This window comes from Branchiostoma floridae, chromosome 4 (assembly GCF_000003815.2).
Source record: "Branchiostoma floridae strain S238N-H82 chromosome 4, Bfl_VNyyK, whole genome shotgun sequence".
In the NCBI taxonomy this organism is placed as follows: Eukaryota; Metazoa; Chordata; class Leptocardii; order Amphioxiformes; family Branchiostomatidae; genus Branchiostoma; species Branchiostoma floridae.
In genome coordinates, this window is record NC_049982.1 from 11,983,598 (window position 1) to 12,006,363 (window position 22,766).

Below are 22,766 nucleotides of genomic sequence, written 5' to 3' on the forward strand. Positions count from 1 at the left end.
CATCCCGAAGTCAAGTCACGGTGTGAACACAATATATACAAATTATATACCATGAAAACAATTAAATTTCTGTAAGTCACATACACCAATTTCATTTCTTGGCTCTCTTGCATTGACCCTATAGGCTATACCCCAGACTTCTTGCTTTCAGTCTGCTGTCTTTTAACCTAAGATAAATCCACAAACATGACACAAAGAAACTTGCTGAATAGCCTGGAAAAGTTCATTTCTTGAACCTCAACCTTCTAAATTTCAGACAATATCTAACGTTAACATTTGAGTTTAAAACACCATGGTTCATATCGTACTGATGAAGTTGGTAAACTGGGGAATGTTTTCACAGTTTGAGGTGGTGGGTATGACTCTGAAACTATCGATGAACAATCACATGTTCCCACATAGCAGCTCAGGCGGGTGTATTGTAGTTCTGCCCTTACAGTTGTTTCTGTACTAGTCTCAGCAGCCCTTATTTGGAAGGGGGAGTGCTGAATCACATTTTCAATGTATGGACCAAGTTCTTGCTGGGAATACTAGTATCATATTTGCTGCGAATCAGCACTTCCCTCCAAAAAAATAAATGCCACCACTCTGAAGGCTGCGAGGAAAGCTGTTTCTTTGCACAATGCTTCTTGCTGTACACTGAATCATGACGAGTACAAATTACTAGTAATTTTTGTAGCTAAGTTATGGCATCATGGGTCTATGTGGTCTCCATTTCCTAGTGTTTAAGTCACCCATTACATAGTAGATCTCATTTATCACTGTGAAATGCTATTTTAAAACTTCTATAAAAATCCTCACAATGACCTTTTTTTCAGTCATTATCAATATCTCTTGTCAGGCATGAAAAGAAGAGAGGCTTTTGCATTGAGTTATTATAGGTTGCTGGAAAAATGCAACCTAGGGAGCAAACTGTACTCTATGGCTGGCTAAATACACTGCCAATACTATTATTCAATGTATTGGTCAATTTCTAATTTTTCAAGCAACCTATATTGTCTGCTAAAGACAATCAAAATATGACACTGTTTCTGAATAGTGGATAATTACAAAAGATATTTGCAAAAATAAGATGAAACTTCTACAATGCAATATTGCAGCTAACTTACATCTCCTATTTTCTATCCACAATGTACATGGTTGTATTGCTTTTTTACCTACCGATGCAGCATAAGTTAAAATTACGTGCACACAAGTGTGTATATACAGGCACTAGTGCCCAGTGCATCAAATTTCATAATGTACGAGATAGCTACATGTAGATATCATAGAGCACAAAATGCAAATTAAAAAAATAGATCAGCCCACCTAGATTACCAAATAAAGACATGACATCCTGTAATGATAAAGCAACATTCAGATAGCATATGATGTAACATGTCGGTACATCATGATACCTATTGCAAAGCTTGTAAAGGAATTTTATCAAAGATGCCTTCTTTAATGGCTTGGGTAGACAGCATTTTGTTTTATCAATTAAATTTTTCTGCACATGATTTCATACTATTTGGTGAGCTATATGATTCACAAAATTGTTGACAAGGGAAACATGAAAACTTAGATGCTGACTGCCTTTAAGTACAGCAGATTAAAAGGTGTGAATTACACAATCTTGCGTTTATGATACAAACATTTTTGACACTTTTGGTTGTTTGAGTGTCCATTAAAAGAGATAGGCCTTATTAACTGTAATATACAATGGCCATGCATAAAATCGTGTTCACAAATTAGTTTAAAAACAGGCAAACATAACTAGTTCTGCTCCTAGTATATTCTGAGCCACAGCTATTAGTACTGTTATGTTCCACAATGTATATTACAAAAATTAAAAATTGACATACCTCAAATTTTTAATGAGTTAACTACTGAAAAATAGTGCATTTCAGATCTTCTGATGCTTTCCTAAGGTACACAACTGGTAGACAACAGTATGATAAAACTGTTGTAGTATATGTGTTCAATCAACTATGTCCATTTTAAGTCTTATGCCAATTTCAGGTACAGGTGTCTCAAATACAAGTAACTAAGTGAAGGCATCTTATGTGGTGAAACAGGCTTTCCCGTTCTTAGGTGGAACTTGCCATACAAAATTTGGTCCCTTGGGTAAAAATGTTGAGTATGGTGTATGTGCATCAACACATGTGGATCAACAGAGCATATCAGACTTATCATCAGACAAACCAATTTCAGTCTGAGAACAAAAAATTCTACCATCATCTTAGAGGATGGCTTTCCTTCAAGCCAATGTGTACATAGACTATCTATGAACACTATATACCAAATGGTCATCATATTTTTTACAGTATCTACAGAATTACCTTCTGTTGCTCTCAACGATCTGTATTTTACTAAGTAGTCTTACATAACTTATGTAGTCTGTTTGAGCAGCCAGAAATATCTAACAAGTTTTGTTCTAGATATTGACTACATTGTACAAACTGCCAAAACTACCCATTGAACTGGGTCACCAAGAAAAGGCACTAGGGCACATCCAAACTTGTTCTTAGATGTACCCCTTTAGGGGGAGTTCTTACTTTGACACTGGCCTTGACATTGTAGACAGCCCTTACTTACCCTGCTATATCTTTAAGTTATGGTCAGTAATTTTTGTAGACGGCTTCTGTCAGCTTGGTTTTCCCTCCTTGTGACAGCAGAATGTCGTGTGTTTGGTGGAACTCAATCAGGTCTGGCACACTGTAGAAGGTCTGGGGATACAGGCATAGAGAACCATGGTATAACAAAGAGATATAAAATGTAGAGGATAAGTTGTAATGTAATGTCTTTCCCAAAGAAGTAAAAAAGGCAGGTTTAAGAATGTGGATTTACTTATTTCTACATTTTCCCTCTACCTTGTAATGTATTAGTTCTTCTAAAACACATATTACACAGAATATACAGGCAAAGCAAAATGTCACATTATCAGACTCTGAGGCGTTTTACTCACATCCTCATCCTCCTTCTCAGTGCCCAGGGCGTACTTCTGGTCTGACCGGTAACGGATCTGAACTTTCTTGATGGCATTCTGGTAGATAAGAGCCAAAGTGTATGGCATACTGGGGTTCTTTGTGCTCTTCCTGATCAAGAATGCTCCATCCTATAAAGACATACATGGTGAAACCATTATTATATAAGAAGAATTAGTAAGAACAAATTAATCAGACCTGTAAGGCTCTCAAACATGAGTCTGAATTTTTGTCAACTTCATTTACAGCTTCTCCGTCATGCTTTCTGTCTTGCATCATGCTGTTCTAATGTAACGGGAAAGTAAGCAATAAGAATTCATCATCATCAGAATTAAGAGGACAAATGCTGTCAATTTTTCATGTATTTCTTGGTATACCACTATTACTTCATATTACTTTTCTTCAAAGCAGAAAGTTCAGACCACACCTGGGATTGTACAAGTTTGATGAACATGTTTATGAAGGTTAAACATCTGGGTGAACAATAATATTTCAAGGTAATTCAATCTACAACACTGAAGAAGAGTGATGGATATCACTTAAAACATCCAGTAAATCAGCAAGGAGCTCCTTACTTAGTTGTACGGATTTGATTGCCTTTAAACTTTGACTAACCTTCCCATGTTCCCTCAGAGCAGCACTAGCCTGTTTCTGCTCCACCTCCCCATGGTACCACGGGAACTCGTACAGCCCACCTTGGAGAGGCTCTGGCTCTGGTAGCGGTGCACTGGGGACGGGTTTCCTCCCCTGGCTGGGTGGGGGTGGGGGGCCACGGTCTGCCCCAGGGGGTGGGGGAAGACGATCAGAATTTTTCCTGCCTGTAAAACAAAATTTTTACACAATTACGTAATGTGTTATAGTATGGCAGATTATACAGCCAGTGCCAGCCATTGGAGGCCATGTTTAAATATACTGAAATAAGGCTTCATAAATATACTGACCCAAATTTCAATCTTTCAAATCCCGTTGCACCAAATTAAAGTTAAAAGTTAATATCTAAGCACAGGAAACAAGGGGTTGTCCAACTCTCTGAAAATATCAAAGGCATGCCAACCTCTTGTCTTTGCCTTAGTACTGGGTATAGATGCTATTGGGGGTGGAGGCGGGGGTACCAGTCCCCGCCGTCCTGGGAGGGCAGGGGGTCCCCCAGGGAGGTCCAGTCTCTGTCCAGGGAGGAGCTCATCATGTATGGAGTCTCCGGATGCAGATGATGCAGAGGAATGTGATGCTCTCTTGTCTGCAAATGATTCTGCAGAGCATGAGATGACGTGTAAGAAAAGTAAAATGTACAATTTAAATTGTCTGGTTGACAGAACAGAGTTTCCTTCAAATGAACCAGGTAAAGTCACAATAAGTGCAAAACTGAATTCATAGTTTCATCCAACACTTGTTAGAGCAAAAAGCCCACAAATAACAAGAATTTGTAGCTAATTATGTCCATCTACTGCCCCAAATCATAAAAATCCAATGTTCCTTAAATTTGTTGAGTAACCTCTTCCAAAGACCCTAATGAAACCTTCCTAGCTCCAAAAGCCATTGATTAAGATATCAACAAGACCATAGCATGTATTGAAGAGATGATACAAAAACCACAGCAATTCTAAGAAAGGCTACTTGGAGGTTCCAAAATCAATCAAAATCTTCATCTTCACCTAGTACATATCATCACAATCCATATGTCATTTATTGAGTTATACAGGCCACATTCAGTTACCAAAATCAGCCTAGGCAACGATCTGTCACACCTAACTTCAACACATCATGCTACAATGTATCAGCAATCATTCCTGAGTCATCATTTGAGATGTCATCCGGATACATTCCACCAGCTTTGGACCAGTCTTGCTGTAAAAAAAAATTTTTTCTTGAGGTCTGTTCAGGAAGATTCTATTCCTTACCTGATGATGCAGCTGAGCTGGAGGAGGTTGTAGAGGCAACTGATAATGTGGATGTCCGAGGAGATTGGTCTGAAAGAAAAAAGCTTTTTAGATGGAAAAATAGCCTTGTTGAACCACTATTTTGACATTTTTTGTTGTCTGAATCCTTCGACTTTACACATTGAAAAAATACTGTTACAGTATTGTTTTTATGATATTGCCATAAGATGACCTGCTATCACTTTTAAACATTTAAATTTTTACATGCCTTGAGGATATTGTCTAACTTGTCATTTCCTCAAGGTCAGTGACTTGGATACTTACGAGCACTTCTGGTGCCTCGAGGTGGCGGTGACATGCCAGGACTCATGGGCAGGTCCTGCTTCTCAAACATGCTGGCCAGCCCAGAAACTTTGCTTGTCACGGGTCCTGGAGACTTTGGGGGAGTGGCCTCTTGCCTTGCCTCAAACTGTGATGCTATTCTGTTCACCCCGGCTGTCCTGCTCTGAGAAGGCACTGCAGGGGGAGTCTGCTTCCATTTTGGTACTGAAGGCTGTGGAGAGGGCGATGATTCAGGTGTAGGCTGCTTCCATTTTGGTACTGAAGGCTGGGGAGAGGGCGATGATTCAGGTTTAGGCTGCTTCCATTTTGGTACTGAAGGCTGGGGAGAGGGCGATGATTCAGGTGTAGGCTGCTTCCATTTTGGTACTGAAGGCTGTGGAGTGGACGACGGTTCAGTCTGCTTCCATTTTGGTGTCGAAGGCTTCAGCTGTGAGGGTTTGACATTTGATGCTGTCTCAACTGGCGGCCATTTTACTCCGGGCTTTTTCCCAGAGGCAAGAGGTGACGTTACATGCGTCTGCTTCACAGGGAACTTTGGAGGTCCACCGGAAAAGGGAGACTCCGGTTTTGTGCTGGGGCTGGGGAGTGGGGGTGGTCTGGTGGATTTGGCACTGGTTGGCAGTTTGGGAGCCTGTCTTGTGTCCGGTGTGGGATTTGGAAGGACTTTGTTCATAGTCGTCATGTGTGAAGTAGGGCCGGGCTTGGTTGGCTTTGGAGGGAGTGCAGGGGGAGGCTCATCATCTGGTGGGGGTGGCAGAGGCTTCCTACTGACATCGGGAGGGCCTGCACTCTGGGGTGGACGACCAGATGAGGGGAAAGATTCTACAACACAAAGAAGAAGAAATATTACTCCTTACAATGTACTTGCTTTGACACTGAAGTCTGCAACAGGTGTTTCTGATGCCACTGATGCATTTCAATCTACATGAAGATTTAGCTTCCTTTTACCTTCTACAAACTTAAAAGTCTGTAACTGCCCTTCAAGTTTCAACTAATCACAAATTCAACTTGTAAAAAACATTTTTAGAAGTTTTGAAAGTATAGAAAGCCTTTTGAAACCTCATGTTTTAGCATGAATGTGGTAATTGCTTTAATTTCTTTATTCTTCGACTTCCGAAAATTCAACATGAAGATCTGAGAATGTTCTTAAGCAAAACAGACATACAAAATGAAGGTCTGGAATAAATTTTCCACCTACCACTTTCAGGCACTTCATACTCCTCTTCAGGCCCCTGGAAAAAGAAAAAGAGGCAATGATTATTAATTTTAATGCGTACATGTATCACCAAACCAGATCTCTGACCTTGCCAGCAACAGGAAAAATGGAGGAAACTTTGTCACCTACGTAGAAGTGGACCGATGATGATGATGATGATGATGATGTTTCACCACCATGACACAACAAGAAAGGTGTACAATACTGTGATGTCATGGGACATGTTGATAGTGATATCAGGGATCAGTTAACCGAACATCAACTGTCATAATAATACTGCCACATCAAAAAACATTCTAACAGAGGCCTTCTCAAAATTGTCTTGAACACCTTAAATACCTAAAGTGAATGTACCCCAGGATTACCGATGCTACATTGGTACATCCATTTAGATATTTTTTCTTATATGTCAGTTTTATGGTATCTGGTAGAATATACAATCATGTAAGAGTTAATTAAAGTTATATTTATAAACCATAAAGTCCATCACATCTACAAATTTCACAGAATCTTAATAAGGAGGAAGGAAACAAGAAATATGTACCCCTTGCATTGGCATTTCATACTCTTCACTTGGACCGCCATGCTCAGCAAATTCCTCATACATGTCTTCAGCCTGGCTAGCCTGAAGTGTAAGAATGTGACAAAGACTTAATAATTTTGTCTATAGCTTAGAAAAAGACTGAATTGAGATATGAATAAATGTTACTTTACAGTGGTTGCACAGGTGTATGACTTACACACTACATCAGACATATAATTAAATAAAGTTTAAGATACTAAAATCAAAACATAAAGTCACACAGCATACAGAATAGCTACTTAACAATTGATGACAGACTCTTATATAAGTTATATATAGGCATCTATTATTGTGGGTTTAAAGAGATGAATGTATCAAGTTTTACTTTACTTTGTTCCCGATGGACATTCTGCAAACAAGGTCAATGGAGTTGAGCCAAATATTTTGGGCAAGTCCCAGTTCATACCAGTGTTACTTTTGTAGTGTTTACTGTTTGGTACATTTTTGTTCATAACATACATGTCATTGTAAACTACTGTGCAAAGGGAATTCTGGTGACTGAATAGAGAGTGCAGTAGTATGACTATTGACTAGCATGTTGTATTGTATGAACACTAACCGGTGCAGGCTTCTGTTGCCGTCCAGGAAGAGGAGGCATTCTGAGAAAAGGACAACAGAACAAACAAATGTTCAGCATTTCAGGTAGATTTTTTATCATGCATTTGAAGTTGTCTTTGTTGTTACCTCTTCAGAACAAGATGTAATAGGCTCTGAAATTACATGTATAAGGGTACTAGTATCATGCGTTTGAAGTTGTCTTTGTTGTTACCTCTTCAGAACAAGATGTAATAGGCTCTGAAATTACATGTAAGGGTACTAGTAAGTAATTATATAAACAATATTTTAAGATAACACATTTTGCTACATTCATGGAAATGAAAGTGACATACCTTCTATCAGCCACATTTACATTGAAGTTATTGGCCTAAATAGGGAGGAGAAAAAATAACACAATAACTGTTAAAATCATGCACATCATCTTTGTAAATCAGCATTAGTTTATAGAATGTAAAATGACACAAGCAAAACCTTATTCTGGCAAAATATGTAATGTGAGGTAAAAAGTTACAAAATCTATATGTCAAAATGTGTTTCACTACATTGCCATGGCAATGGTATTCCCTTTAGGAGTTTTCTTCAAAACAGAGACTATGCATTCAAAAAAAATATATGTGCAACTCCTTAAAACTGCATAAAAAGTCATATACTATACAACTAGGCTTGCCCCTGAGGCATTGCCAAAAATATTGATAATGATGAAAAGTCTCACTCTAACAGGTGGCCAGGTCTGCTGAGCAGGCTTGTTTACTGGAGGTCTATGGGGTACAGGTGCTGTCAGAGAGAGGCAATAGAACAACAACTATTAGAAAATATAAAACAACTGAAATAAACCTTTCAAAAGTGTGAATTTGATTGCCCATGGTATAAACTACTACTCTTAAACTTTGCAGAAGATGCCTTATTTTAACTAGTGCTAATACAAGTTGTAAAAGCAAATATGGCAGCATCCTATAACCATTACCGGTATCTTGTTGCAGGGACTGCATTTTCTGCCATAAAAATAACTACATGTAGGTCTTCATACCACAAGAACAGAACCACTGTTGAATCATTGTTACTACTGTCGCAGTGATGGAAACAAATGTGGCTTTTGGTGAGGACTTAATGAACACATTAAATTTTCTACTTACGTTGTTGCTCTTCTATTGGTTCTTCATAGTCAGACCCTCCAGACTCATCTAGTGTGCAAATAAAGAGTATGGGAAAGCTGTAGTTATATACATGTGTTCTACCTTGTAATATCTCTTTGCAGTCTGTGCATTTTAATTGTAGGTTCAGACTGTTTGTTTGTTTGTTTTTATGATCAAAGTCAATATAAATCATATACATGTTGTTTAATAAGACAGCTTATGAAAAATGACAGAAAAAGTAAACAATTCTTTGGAATAATACTTGCAAAAATGTGACTTAAGTCATGATTAACATTTAATATAAATTACAATCTGGAAATCAAGTGGAAAGAGTGACTCACTATCGTGATCTGGAACTTCATATGTGTCCTCTGCAGACTGGGTGGGGAGGGGCATGGGCTGCTGTATATGGGAGCATGTTAAAAACATGTAAACATTGCACAAAATGAACGAAATTGATGAAGCAAATGATACATTATATTATAACAAAAGTTGTTGAAGGCGCATGTTTGTCCCCCTACCCCAATGACAAACAAGTGACCGTAGGTAACATAGTCTGTGACCCTGGAGGTGCGAACGCGAATAACTTTGACAATCAGATAAAACCACGTATCTGCTTGACAATATCAATTACCGCATGACCCATATACAGGAGATCTGGACCAATACACCGGAAAACGAACATTTTGTAGGGGTGTTCTTTTTATAACATCCATAATGAAACCACCTGCCGCCAAAAAAAAACCACGTGCATCATCGTCAACCTCAGTACAGAGGACCTACCAAACCACATAGGATTCAGACAGCGGGAACAAACAGATACAGATGCGAGGCACCTTCTGGTCACAGACTAATGAGCTTTCAACATAAGTCCCTACCCTGCGATGAGGTGGCTGAGTCTGCTTAGGGCTCACAGCATCTGGTGGGGGCTCATAGTCATTTATAGCATCTTCATCCTCTTCAATCTCCTGGGTACCAGAATCCACTGGCATGAACTTCTCTGGCCTGTCCCAACTGGTTTCTGAAAAGTTTAGAACATTTACAATGATCACTCTAGCAGTGCCCCCATGATTGTTGCTGGCAATCTAATGTGCCAAATATACATTCTTGTATCTGATATTTGTGTTTATGAGAAGCTGAATGGATTCTATATTTTCAGTTACACTTTTCATAATGCATCTAACACTTTCCCTTCAGATTCATTTTTTTAGTTATTTCAGTAATTTGCAATATCAAATAAAAGGACAAGGCAAAATAAAGAAAAGTCTTTAGAATCCAAGCAATTAAACAGAGGCATCAGCAATCTTTGCCTGACAGAATTGCTTATAGCAAGGATATACCCTTGCTAATTAGTTCATATATATTATTATATGGTAACCATGAAGTGTACTTTAACAAGTAAAGTACTAGTATGATGATACAGGCTGTCCAATAGTCTTACCATTTGTTGTAATGTTCCAGTAGTATTTGAAGCCATTGTCATCTAAACATTCCTGCCATTCAATGGACTCCTGCCTCATTGTGGTCAGCTGTAGAGTACAGGTACACAGAAATTTTATCATATTCAAGAAGCTGTGGTATTAATAATCTAAATGGGATTTCATTTATCAAATGATATTCATTATTGTAGCAGCTGTGGCTGTAAAATCTTGCTTCTTTCATGTCTGATAGTCTGCGATATTGATACCTACAGTGTCATCAAACTCATCAGAGTCCCATCCACCATCATCGTCAGGGCTCGCTGAAAATATACAATAAGAAATATATAGATAAATGAATAAAACCAAGGAGGTTGAAAGAGGGACTGCATTGATGAAACATAAGAGGAAGCTGACCATCAAATTGGGATGGTGCATTTAGAGTTTATTAGACCATATATTACTAAGTATTTTATACTTTGTGGGTTCTTCCAACATTTGAAACACTGAAGAGACTTTAATAGTTTCTAATTTTGTGACTCTAATATAATTATACAGCAAGTACAAATGTATGAACACAGTGTGTAGAAAGCTTAGTACTCACTTGGCTCCTGATAGTCCTTGCTAGGTAACTGTGGTTTCGAGCTCTTTGCAAATAGGCTAGTACAGAGAAAAACAAACTAGATTAAGCCAGACACCTATATAGTACTACTGCATGTATATCTAAGGCTACATTAATCATTAATAAGCTTTAAACATGATATGATGCTAAAGGTGACACACAAAAAGTAGGCAGCAAGCAGAACAGTTATTTTGAAAAAGAATTCTTTAGTTTATGTCACCACCAATAGATACAGCTGAAAAAGCAAAATTCTCCATCATTCTTACCTGAACTTGGATTTCTTTTCTTGTTTCTTTGACTTCAATGTTTCTATATGTTTTGCAATAACTCTGTTAAGACAAAAACAATATGGAGAATGTGTGAACTGTGTACGGTTCTAAAAAAGATCAAAATTTACATCAAATCTAGATAGGCATGAGCACAATTATGACCACAGGGATTGCCAAAGGCACACAGTATATTACTATAAATGCAGAAACTTTTGCGGCCGTTTCACCGCGAATTTAAAACCACCGCAAACATTCTTCCATAACAGTAAGAGTACATGGTGCTACTGAGAAATTAAAACCACACCGAAAAGTCTATTTTCCCGCTACCGCAAAATTAAATCTCCGCGAACTTAAATGCATTTACAGTACTGTATCCAAATTTCAAAAGCTGGTGCGAAGACATAAAAACCCTTCATGTACTTTCTGCTCTTAATGGGAAGGTCCTGCCATCTGAACAGCTGGGCTTCGTCCAGGTTCTGGAGGATAAAAGAAGTCGTAAAAAATATTCAATATTGTGTTGGGTCAGAACTAGCTTGGGTATCATCCAATTTCTTACAGGGCTCTTACCAAGTTATACTCGCTACCCTAAAAGAAATACTTTATTCTTTATTGTTTTAGGGTAGAGTATAAGGAATCGGAAGGTAGTGGTACCCAGGCTAGGTCAGAACAGGAAGGATCAGTAAAATACAATACAAAATACACTTTAACTACATAACTTTATACCTTTCTGTACTGTACATCAAATCAAATAAAGAGTACTAGGGCCTTACCAGGAGTTCTTGTCCAGTGACTCTTCTGTCTTGGAAAAATCGGACACAATCCTGAAGCCCAATCTGAAGTGTATAAAAAGAATTCCTGTTATCTGTAGATGCATAATATTTATCTATGATATTGTACATCACAACTACTACATAGTAATATTAATATCAAAGTACATGTAGCAAAGGGGTCGACTTTTGACAGCACTCTCTCAGAGTATCAACCCTTTTCCTTTATCATATCTTACAGTCACTACAATGTTGCTCATTACTCATTCAAGGAAGTTATCTGTGAATAATTCTACCTCTACTTCATGATTCATGACTTGACAGTAGGACATGTTCATAAAAATGTCACTGTTACAGTGTGGGTCCAACAATTCATTCTATGTTTGATGAAGAAGTAAAAATTAAACTTGTCCAAAGTAGGTTGGGTCATAAGTCAAGAATGACAGACCCAGGGGAAACCTGAAGTTCTTGTGAAGCAGAAAATGGTCACAATTAGCGTTCAGATACGCTTGAAGATGCAGAGAAACTGCTCTCGTCGGCATGATCAAACAGGACAAATGATATTTTGCTCATTTTTACGACGACCGGATCGACCAGTCCCTCTTAAATGTGCCTTCACCTCAGTTTAACAGGTAGTCAAATTATAAGAGCAACTGTTGATCAGTTGTAAAAGTTCTGACCTGTGCCAGCCATTCTGCCACTTCACCTGGTCCCCATCCCTGCACCTCGTCTGTAGAAGGGTTTTTAGACACCATAACAGTCGATGGATGTTGTAACGATATCAATAAGTCACGAATTAAACTACAAACGCCTCATATCTGGAGACAAAACTTTTACTGCCACACTTCCTGCAACTTTTTCACACTTCCTGGTTTGAAGCTCCCGACAACCTTCGCGAAAGGATTGTACCAATCTGCATGGTATAGGGGTGCTTTTGTTGTTTATTAAACCATTGTAGCAAATTCCTATGTCATTACAGTGATCACTGTATTGTTGACACAATTTGTGAATGTAGAAAACTGCATCTTTCTCGACAATTTGTACGAAAACGAGATGAACACATGCAAGCCATAAGGGTATGTAATATTTGTTTCAGCCGCCAGAGGTCACTGTTGCACGGTCAATAATATTGCTGCATTGCTAATAAATTTCCGTCAGGCGGCGTTTTTGAGCGTGGTTCCAACCCGTCTGCAGCGGAGTCGCCAAAAATATGGCTTTCCGTGACCGTGAACAGGAACGGCAACGGCAAATTTCACTCGGAAGGCAACTTGTGGAGGCTTCAAGGAAGGGGGAAGGCTCAGTCATCAGGAATCTGCTGAAAGTTGGCGCGTCCGTGGATGCAGAAGAATTCAACAGGTCGCATTTCATCGGTCAAAACATCGTATGAATGGTTTTAAAGGGGAGGGGGGCGGCAGACAGAAGCCCATGAGAAAGTCTTGCAGCGGGGGCGTGACTCCCTTTTAATCATCCAGCTGTGAATTTGATGAGAGTTGAGCTTTCTGTCAATGCATGTTTTTACTAAAACCGCTGTGTGAAGACTCTACTTTCATATTTGGCGCATATGCAGCTCCAGGTCGACATTTCTAGTGGAAAATTCCACACTCGTGACACGTATGTCTGCATCTGATGTCTTCAAGTTCAACAGCACAGGCAAAAGTCACAAGCAAAAGATTATGTTCTATGTTATGTGACGTTGTAATGTGATGTGTGTACTTGACATTGATAAAGCTGTTGATTAAAAATACTAACCTAATCGCGATTCTTGCTGCTATAAATTTCCATTGATAGATTTTTAGGTTGCAAACAACTGATAAACCTTGATCTATCTCTACAACATCCCCTAAAAAACGTCTTACATATTCAGTAGTTGGAGTCATTACCTTGAAACAAGGTGGTTTGAGCAAGGAGTTTGAGCTTTCGTGCTTTCAATCAAGGAGGTTATAGTCAATATGACTTGACTTGACTATAGTCAATTATATTTCACTCTTGTTCCAACATCAACAATACAACTGTATGTGGATGGCAGACTGGATGACATGATGTTGTGTTTTTTCCTGTTGTACAGAACTCTGTTCTACGCATCTCAGAACTACCTGACACCCCTGCAAGAAGCCGCAAAGTTTGGACATGCCGACTGCGTCAGGGTACTCATACAACATGCAGGTAATGATACAGTTTTTAAGACTTTATATCCGTACACAAGATAAAGCGCTTACCAACAAGCTTTCGATCAGTCCTCTGATCCGTCTCAAGTTTTAATGACCCAAAACCTAGGTCGCACTTCCGGAACCTACATGCAGGTAGGTCAACTACATATATATCTGTCCTTATTTTTAAATCACACCAAGAACCAAGACTCAACGATCTTTGTATTGAGCTTTATAGAAAGCTTTTTTTAAAATGTGGAAGATTGTTTACAATTGTGTATAAGCTTTTGTTAGTGTTGATTGATGATACAATCTGTACTCTCAGTTTTGAGATTAGAAAAAATAAAATACTAGAATGACAAGTAGAACTAGAGTGATTAGATCAGTCCGAGTGACTCCTTACTTGACTGAAGATGGTATGCAGGTACATGTAGTATACAAACAGAGTGGAGGATGTACCCCGTCAATGTGTGATGTCCTTTCAGCTGATGTGAACACCTGCGACCGGTTTGACGTGACAGCTGTGCACCTGGCAGGGGAGGGTGGACATGTCCAGTGTCTGCACGCTCTGCTGGAGGCAGGAGCTGACCCTAACAAGGGAACCAAGTACTCCAAACCTGGGGCCTATACAGGTAAGACATGCATTACATTTGACTATAAACTGAGCGCATGTAGAACTGGTATGTGAAGGAAATAGTTTTCCTCTGATGAGATCATCTACCTAAACTTTTAAAGGTACACTTTTTAAGCTGGTTATTTCCAGTCATGAATGCATGGTTATAAACATATGCATAAGGGATGACCATCTACATATGAGGTAGTATGATGTATGTATAATTTTGGAAGTCCCTTTTGTTGTAAGTTTTGGAACACCTCAATTTTGGGAACAGTCATGCAGCATCAGGGTGATACATATAGAATACAACGCGGTGTATTCCGTATCACCCGAGGTACCAGCCCGACCACAGGAAGGATCGCCCGAAGGCCGGAGGGTGATCCCAACCGCGGGAGGGCTGAGACCTAGGGTGATGCGGAATACACTGTGTTGTATTTTATTGATGTCATACCCACCTGGAAAACCCATGTTTTGATGCGAAATGTGCCGAAGTTGAACAAATTGGTACCCTCGACCAAAAAATGTGTAACAACAGCAATTAATGTTCCAACGTCCGAATCAGGTATTCGCCAACCGTGTCGCACTCGGCCCACTCGAAATGGTTTGATTTACTCGAAGGAAGCCTGTGTGATACAAACTTCGAGCCTGTGTGATACAGAAGTTATCACACGGTCCGGAACACCCATATGGAACGTGTTCGCGTCACAGGTATGACATAATAGGACTTACATGTGTTAACAGCGTACCCACACCCCGGCGGCACCACGCCCCTGCATCTGGCAGCCACAAACGACCACGTGGACTGTATCCGCGAGCTGATCATCAACGGCGCCGACTACAAATCCCAGGACGAGCTGGGCAGGACCAGTCTGTACATCTCCAGCTACAGGCAGAGCGAGAAGGGAGTCCTCACACACCTGCAGAACGCCATGGGCAGGGACATACTGTCTCTACCTGTGTACCAGACAGGTAAGATGGGACACCTGTGTACCAGACAGGTAAGATGGGACATACTGTCTCTACCTGTGTACCAGACAGGTAAGATGGGACATACTGTCTCTACCTGTGTACCAGACAGGTAAGATGGGACTTACTGTCTCTACCTGTGTACCAGACAGGTAAGATGGGACATGCTGTCTCTACCTGTGTACCAGACAGGTAAGATGGGACATACTGTCTCTACCTGTGTACCAGACAGGTAAGATGGGACTTACTGTCTCTACCTGTGTACCAGACAGGTAAGATGGGACTTACTGTCTCTACCTGTGTACCAGACAGGTAAGATGGGACTTACTGTCTCTACCTGTGTACCAGACAGGTAAGATGGGACTTACTGTCTCTACCTGTGTACCAGACAGGTAAGATGGGACTTACTGTCTCTATCTGTGTACCAGACAGGTAAGATAGGACACCTGTGTACCAGACAGGTAAGATGGGACATACTGTCTCTACCTGTGTACCAGACAGGTAAGATGGAACATACTGTCTCTACCTGTGTACCAGACAGGTAAGATAGGACACCTGTGTACCAGACAGGTAAGATAGGACACCTGTGAACCAGACAGGTAAAATGGGAATACTTTGCATACTGGTAGAATGGTACTTTTTTCTGTAGACCTTGCTTCATGAATACAATCTTGAACCACAAGACATTGTTATGCATTGCTAAAGACTAAGGTTTACTTCATAGGGTATTGTTTTATTTTTTTACGTAAACTCTTATGACAACGTGCACAAAAATTTTGATGCAATCCATTGTGTGAATTTACCCAGTAGCAAGACTTGCTTGTATGGATGTAAGAAAAAAGTGTTTGTATTATTTTCCCTTTTTTCAAAAACCAAAATATTTCCAATCTAGAGGAGACACCGCTACATGAGAGTGTGAGACATGGTATGTCGGACGCAGTGCGCGCTCTGCTGAGGCACGGTTCTGACGCCAACGCCATGAACTCCTCTGGTCACTCCCCGTTCCACTGTGCTGTGTTCCACACCGACAAGTTCTCCATGGCCATGGTCAAGGACATGCTGACCCTGGGGTACAACACAGACGTCAACCTGCCCACAACCGCAGGTACGCTCACTACACTCATCTCATCTATTCAGCTTTACACATTAAAACACATTAAAACAAATATGGTACAAATCTGGCAAAAGAAACAAAGATGCTCCTCTACAAGACCAGCTCCTCAGATAATGGCATAACAATTTAAAGAAATATGAATAAAAAATAAAATCAAACAAATACATTTGATAATATCAATAGCCCCAGTAGAAAGTAACATGAATGAAGTGAAATCAAAGAACAAATGGAACAATTATGATATAAAATGGCTATCAATGAACACAGAATCAAGAATTCAGTCCCAAAGCAGCATTGCCATTGACAAATTGAAGTCCGTGTACTTGTATTTGTTGTGTATAAATTGTAAGGTGCTTTTTTTTGTTGTGTTATATGGCCATACTGCATTGTATTGAATGCCATTTAGCATTCTATTATTACATGTAACATACAACATCCAATGTTTTTACAGGTGCCTACCCTTTGTTCTTTGCCTGTTTCACGGACGGCTTCCGCGGCCAGCGACGCCCTGAGCTGGGAGAGCTGCTGATCGCGTACGGAGCCAAGCCTGAACTGCTGCACAAAAAGAGCGGTCCCCTCATCACATCAGAACTCAAGAGTCGAGACACTGACATGACAATACTACAGGTACATGTTTGAGTGGCTGGGACACTGACCTTACAACAGGAGATGTACATGTGGATGGCATGATTGTTAGGTTAAGGTCAAGTGGATTCAACAAAAACTTGTATGCAGTTGATTTTGTTCATTGAAAATTATTCTAATGTTTATTGTAAATTGTTGCATGTGTGTCAGGAAATCATTGCTAGCTAGTGGCATAAATCACTTATAAGGTAGGTAATTGATTTGTGGAGGTTGTCTGTTAACTGTATGCATGGTTTGCAGTGGAATGGGCTAGATTAGCACAACACCTTCATGTTGTATCCCGTTCTCCCTCAGTCTGTAGCCGACACCCAGCCGATGATCTCACGGAAATACCTGGCACCAGACTTCTTTGCCCCGCCCATCCCGGCACAGAAAAGGGCGTGGCTGGAGGACATGACACGGTCGCCTCGTAACCTCCAGCACCTCGCTCGCTGCGTGATCCGCTCGGCGCTCGGACAGTTCGGCCTGCGAAGAGTCTCAGAACTCCCCATCCCTTCCACACTGAAGGACTATTTGTTACTTCTGACATAACAGTTTGACGTGGTGGAGGCCTAGAAACGAATATGAAAGAACTGTTGCATAGTACATTATTTTCTTTCTTTCCAAGTGTTACACTGGATCAGTCAGTGATCTTCAAATTTGCAATAAAAATGATACACCTACCTACCCCTTTATTGTGCTTAAAAATCTACATTGTATCAGTGATTGAGTTACCAAACTGTTACCAATGGTAATATATTTTGAAATCTGTGAAGAGAAGGGTATCCCTGTCTGCAAAAAAATGTGGAAATTTATGAACCAAAGTGTTGAAGGTAAGGCTAATGCTTGGGTGAAGTAGGTGAGCTATGGGTCTCTTGGTCTAGTGCAATTATATTTATTTACTTATGTATATGTTCTCTCTAACTGACAAATATAACTAGTGTTTATCTCTTTCCCCAAAACAGTTACAGGTATGACAGACTTCAAGCACTTTCAGCCCAAGTGTCAAATGACATACATGTAGATGCTGTGGTGTAGTACACATCCATTAATCAGTCCCTAGTTGTTTGTTATAAGTGGCAAGTTGATAAACTGTAGGCCACAGATTAATGTAGTAGTCAGAAGTAGGTGTTAGCTTCCAGTACAAAGCAGTTACAGTCCTTTTTCTTCTTTCTACATCTTCTTCCAGAGGATTCATCTTCATGATGCAATATACAAAGTTAGTTACTTCACATACGGAAAATATTGGTGATGTGCATTCTTGTTATACCCCTATCCTTAGCAGGGTGTTGCTGTATATTGTATATTTGTACAAAGCTTGCTGTAATATTGCTTCCGCTGTTCATTTATGATAATAGTTAGTAATGTGCTTGGATCCAAGTCAAACAGTACCCTTGTATAGAATATTAGTTATTATACTGTACCAGGTACCAGGTACCAGGTGTGTGGACATAGCTTCATATACTGTGTCAATGATGAGACTTAAAAATATGCTATCAACAGGATTGCAGTATGTACCTTTGTTGTAAGGTTTTTTTTAAAGTAGGGGATTGGTCAAATATATACTAGTTTTGTACTCGTCATATTTACCATCTCACAAGTACTACAAGTGATTGTTCTACCCATTCATCATGCCAAAAGATCCTGCCTAACCCTTTCTGAATGCAATTTCTAGTACTTACCATGTAGTTGATATGATTAAACCAACCCTTGAAATTGTATGCCATTTAAAATCAAATTTTGTTCATTGCTGTAAATTGATAGGCCCCATGAGCTTAAGGAATCCAACACAGCTCATGAGATGATTCAAAAACGAATTTTTGTGTACTTTGTTGTCTTTTAAGACTTTTATGTATTACACAATATCTAAGTTATAAAACATCAGAGACAATAACACAACAGTGCCGCAGTGAACAAACCCCGCAGTGAGATACTAAATGACACAGTACCATTTCATTCTAGAATCTAGACCTTTACTACCAATGTGCTCGTATTTCTACATTTCTTGTACATGTACTACAGGAGAGACTGTATGAACTGCTACAGAATTGTTACATCTTTTATTTGATGTGACCAGTGAAAAGTGACTTGAGCCAATCTTGTATTTGAAAATACATTCCAGTAGTGTTAAACTTGGTAGTGTGTGACGCTGTACAAATAAATATAAGGTTCAGGTCATAGTCTTATGTATGTGGGCTTTTTGTGTGTCATTTTTGTCAGTCCTGGTGAAAAATCCTTGCAGTACGTGGTAGAATGTATTTTTTATAAAAAGTTATGTAAATCTACAAATAGTAACACCTTAGAAGTGAGGACATACTTAAGATAAAAGTATGTAACCCTTACATAAAGTTAAGCATTTTTATACAGTTCTTTATTTGGACATTTAATTTGGAGGAGTAATACATTTGTACCTGGGGAACATCCCAGTACCCAGGATAATTGTCCATGTATGTCTTCTTTGTTTCCAAACCAGCAGGAAATCCTTCCTATCCAAAACATTCCTCTTCCAGTATATCAGGGTGTTCTTCCCAGAACACATCCCCTATAATGTCTGTATGAAGAGGCACAGCTTTCTTTCGTAGTTTAGTGACTTCCCTTGGACGTTCTACGGGGTCCTCTTCAGTCCGGCACGTTTTCATCACTGTCTCCTCCACCTGAGGGGTGCAACGCAAAGGTATCATACCTGTGTTCCAGTGAGTAGAAAGTGCCACTGAAATTAACCAAACCAAGTACTTACAACCTTGATATACTGTATATGTTTCATCCATGCCAAAGGCCCCTACTTGCCTGCACCTTAAATTGAAATATTTTTAGAAAGACAAACCATAAACACAGTGAAATGCCTTCAACTCACCCTCTTCCACACAAGAACTGTGCCTTTCTTGTATATCTCTGGTTCATTGTTATAATTGATCCCAAACTCTGAGAACAAAATCTCATTCTTGTCAGCAGAAAATGTGTGCTGAAAGAAAAAAATTCAACCCCGATCATGAACTGTGTACCTGAATGTACTAAATGAATTAAGCTAAAAGAGAAAGACAAATTTGTGTTCTTTTCCATGTTGTCCTTCAAAATGATTAGAAACATGTACCAAGACCTCCAAAACAGGAAAAATGCACAATTTTAATATATAGGTAATTTTACTGTCTTAATCAGTTTATATACCCGTATTCTCTCCTCTGCCTGCTTGTTTGTCATTCCTCCTTGTTGTACTAGTGCCCAGAAACAGGTGTTGTACAAGTTGTTTATGTGGCCTGCAAGAAAAAACAAAAAGTCAAACCTGTTATCCAACTATTGTAACTTACATTTTTGTTGCAGATCTTGCATTATCCTGCAGAACATCTTACAACTCACATCCACACTATGCAGTAAAATATTTATTTATTCTTGAAAAAAAAGAAGGTTTATTTATTTATTTGTTAGTTCAGCTGATACATACAGCCAGGTTTACTAGTATAGTTGCATAGATTTTATGTCAAAACAAGATTGGTACTCACAGTCTGCTTGCCTCCAGCTGAGGTAGTCCCTGAGGTTCTTGTTGCTAGGATACAGGATGACACGCCCATCAAAGCCAGGTGGGTACTGCAGGGGCTGATCAGGGAAGTGTTGAGCCCAGTGGAACACGTATGAAGATGAGAACTGTGACACGATGTGGGTCATCAGCTTACTGCACAGGAACAGATACCATGTATGTAGTGATACTGACGATAGGTCATATAATGTCTGACCGTTTCCAAAATCATATCCAGTTGCTTGAGTAACTGCTAATTGGCATATCTTATCTATTGTTATTACCTGCATGTCTAACTTTCAACAAGTAACATTAATATGGAAAATCTAAACCAGACTAACCCTAACTGTACTACACGAGTAACAGCAAGAATTGTGTTTGCCTACAGGACTATAGAGATGAAACAACCAGAGGGGCGAGTAAGAACAGAAAGAAACAACATGCCCCCTACCCGGAATCGAACCGGGGTCGGCAGATCACAAATCACGAACGCTATCACCGTCACCACAAAAGCACTAGTGCCCTTGGGCAAGGACAATAGGCAGTACTTAATTAAACACCACTGTTACACTATATGGTCTAGTGGTTAGGATTTGGCGCTCTCACCACCAAGGCCCGGGTTCGATTCCCGGTGTGGGAACCAGTGAAACAACCAGAGGGGCGAGTAAGAACAGAAAGAAACAACATCCCCACTCCCGGGATTCGAACCCGCGCCGAACCCGGGCAGCTGGATCACAAATCCAACGTGCTAACCACAACACCAAAAGCTCAAGAGCTGTTGGCGTGTTCAGTTGGCAGCGCTAGAACCACACTGTTACAGAGAGACAAGCTTTTGGCTGTCATGACTGAATGCACATGTGCTCACCTGGCCCTTCTGCTGTAAAGCATTGTGGATTTCTTCAGAACAAAGCTAAACTCGTCACTCTGTCCATACGAGATGACAATGTCTCTGAAATCATTCATGACAGTCTCAGCAGCTCTGTTCATCAGTTGCAGAGCTCGCTCATCATTTGGCTTGGTGAAGCCATGATCTGTGGAAAATCTGTGGAAAACACAAACCACTCTTGGGTTATCTGTAAGAACAAGGAGGTTAAGAAATACATTCTTTTTAATGGGCTAAGAACAAATGACTCCCTCGTGGTAAACAGCAGCCATTCAAGCAAGTGGTAGCAAAACTTTATTGTACTTCATTGTATTAGCTATCGAGAAGACATTAGGCTTTGTCCATTCGTTTCATTCAGTCAAGCCCCACTCCTGGTCTGTATATGGGTCCAGTTGAGATGGAAGAACTTGATCTTGTAATCACTTTTGCCACTACGTACCTGTGAAAATTCCGACCATCCAGTCGGATCACAATCCAGGTGTTGGGTAGACAAGGATCCTGTGTCTCAAACTGTCGGACGTACTCAAATTTGCTCTTTGCCATCACTGATGTCGAGAAACTAAAATATTTCAATACTTGGACGTGATTACCTAGACTTTCACCTCTCTGTATTATACAGGGGTAGATGCTGTTTTTGTTGACCCTATGTGTTAAGTTGCAGATGAGCCGTAATGGTACACATCTAGTGTTTGCTTTTGGTTGCAGGATCAGAGTTTTTGCAGGTATGGTCAGTGGTGTGTGCAAGGAAAAGGCTGTTGAATACTTTTTAAATCCTCAAGTTTTTCATGAAGACATCAAAGATTGGGAAGAAAGTCTGGGTTGAAATCCTTGGCAAAATTGTACTCTCGTTGCAACTTGACTTTGATCCTCACAAATATCCAATCGACCGGAGCGCCTGAGAAGCTAGCTAACTAGCTAGCTGATACCTTAGAAAAGTATGATAACAGATAAGTAACAGAGCCAAAGAGGGTGCGAAAAAAATTATTCAAGTCTGCTCCACCGCAAACGTGAAATTTACACGACAAAAATAGTCCCAAAATACTACGGTTTGTATGCTCCCTTTTTTGCCGCCTGAGTAACGTGGATCTCGTCTGCTCACGAAAAAGTACTAAACCTGAATCTGATTTGTGAGAAACCGCCTGAAAATATACCTGGGC

The 22,766-nt window shown here is 39.8% G+C and overlaps 3 protein-coding genes across 5 annotated transcripts; 1 reads left to right on the top strand and 2 right to left on the bottom strand.

Moving 5' to 3' along the window:
* Positions 1-205: 205 nt before the first annotated feature.
* On the bottom strand, positions 206-12,704 carry LOC118413887 (lymphocyte cytosolic protein 2-like). Of its 2 annotated transcripts, XR_004830895.1 has the most exons (22): positions 12,429-12,704; positions 11,752-11,814; positions 11,402-11,457; positions 10,979-11,041; positions 10,695-10,750; positions 10,364-10,413; positions 10,114-10,201; positions 9,551-9,693; positions 9,014-9,074; positions 8,673-8,720; positions 8,252-8,313; positions 7,872-7,906; positions 7,541-7,580; positions 6,943-7,023; positions 6,381-6,414; positions 5,165-6,004; positions 4,862-4,930; positions 4,018-4,212; positions 3,579-3,781; positions 2,945-3,094; positions 2,532-2,705; positions 206-2,486 (listed from the first exon to the last, which is right to left on the bottom strand). XR_004830895.1 is itself a non-coding variant. In XM_035817488.1 (21 exons), the coding sequence occupies exons 1-21, from the start codon at positions 12,501-12,503 to the stop codon at positions 2,598-2,600; spliced, it is 2,520 nt and encodes an 839-aa protein (XP_035673381.1). In that variant the 5' UTR covers positions 12,504-12,703; the 3' UTR covers positions 206-2,597. The 2 variants fall into 2 exon arrangements, 1 of the variants encoding a protein (XP_035673381.1); XM_035817488.1 differs by having other exon boundaries at positions 206-2,705; positions 12,429-12,703.
* Positions 12,705-12,876: 172 nt separating this feature from the next.
* LOC118413889 (serine/threonine-protein phosphatase 6 regulatory ankyrin repeat subunit C-like) lies at positions 12,877-19,385 on the top strand. 2 transcript variants are annotated; one of them, XM_035817491.1, is made up of 7 exons: positions 12,877-13,104; positions 13,814-13,911; positions 14,381-14,527; positions 15,253-15,480; positions 16,370-16,582; positions 17,043-17,218; positions 17,531-19,385. In XM_035817491.1, the coding sequence occupies exons 1-7, from the start codon at positions 12,959-12,961 to the stop codon at positions 17,765-17,767; spliced, it is 1,245 nt and encodes a 414-aa protein (XP_035673384.1). In that variant the 5' UTR covers positions 12,877-12,958; the 3' UTR covers positions 17,768-19,385. The 2 variants fall into 2 exon arrangements, with proteins under 2 accessions (XP_035673384.1, XP_035673385.1); XM_035817492.1 differs by lacking the exon at positions 12,877-13,104 and adding an exon at positions 13,147-13,359.
* Positions 19,249-22,761, bottom strand: LOC118413890 (probable tRNA(His) guanylyltransferase). Its single transcript, XM_035817493.1, has 6 exons — positions 22,049-22,761; positions 21,592-21,768; positions 20,713-20,882; positions 20,381-20,469; positions 20,070-20,177; positions 19,249-19,869 (listed from the first exon to the last, which is right to left on the bottom strand). The coding sequence occupies exons 1-6, from the start codon at positions 22,150-22,152 to the stop codon at positions 19,702-19,704; spliced, it is 816 nt and encodes a 271-aa protein (XP_035673386.1). The 5' UTR covers positions 22,153-22,761; the 3' UTR covers positions 19,249-19,701.
* Positions 22,762-22,766: the final 5 nt, after the last annotated feature.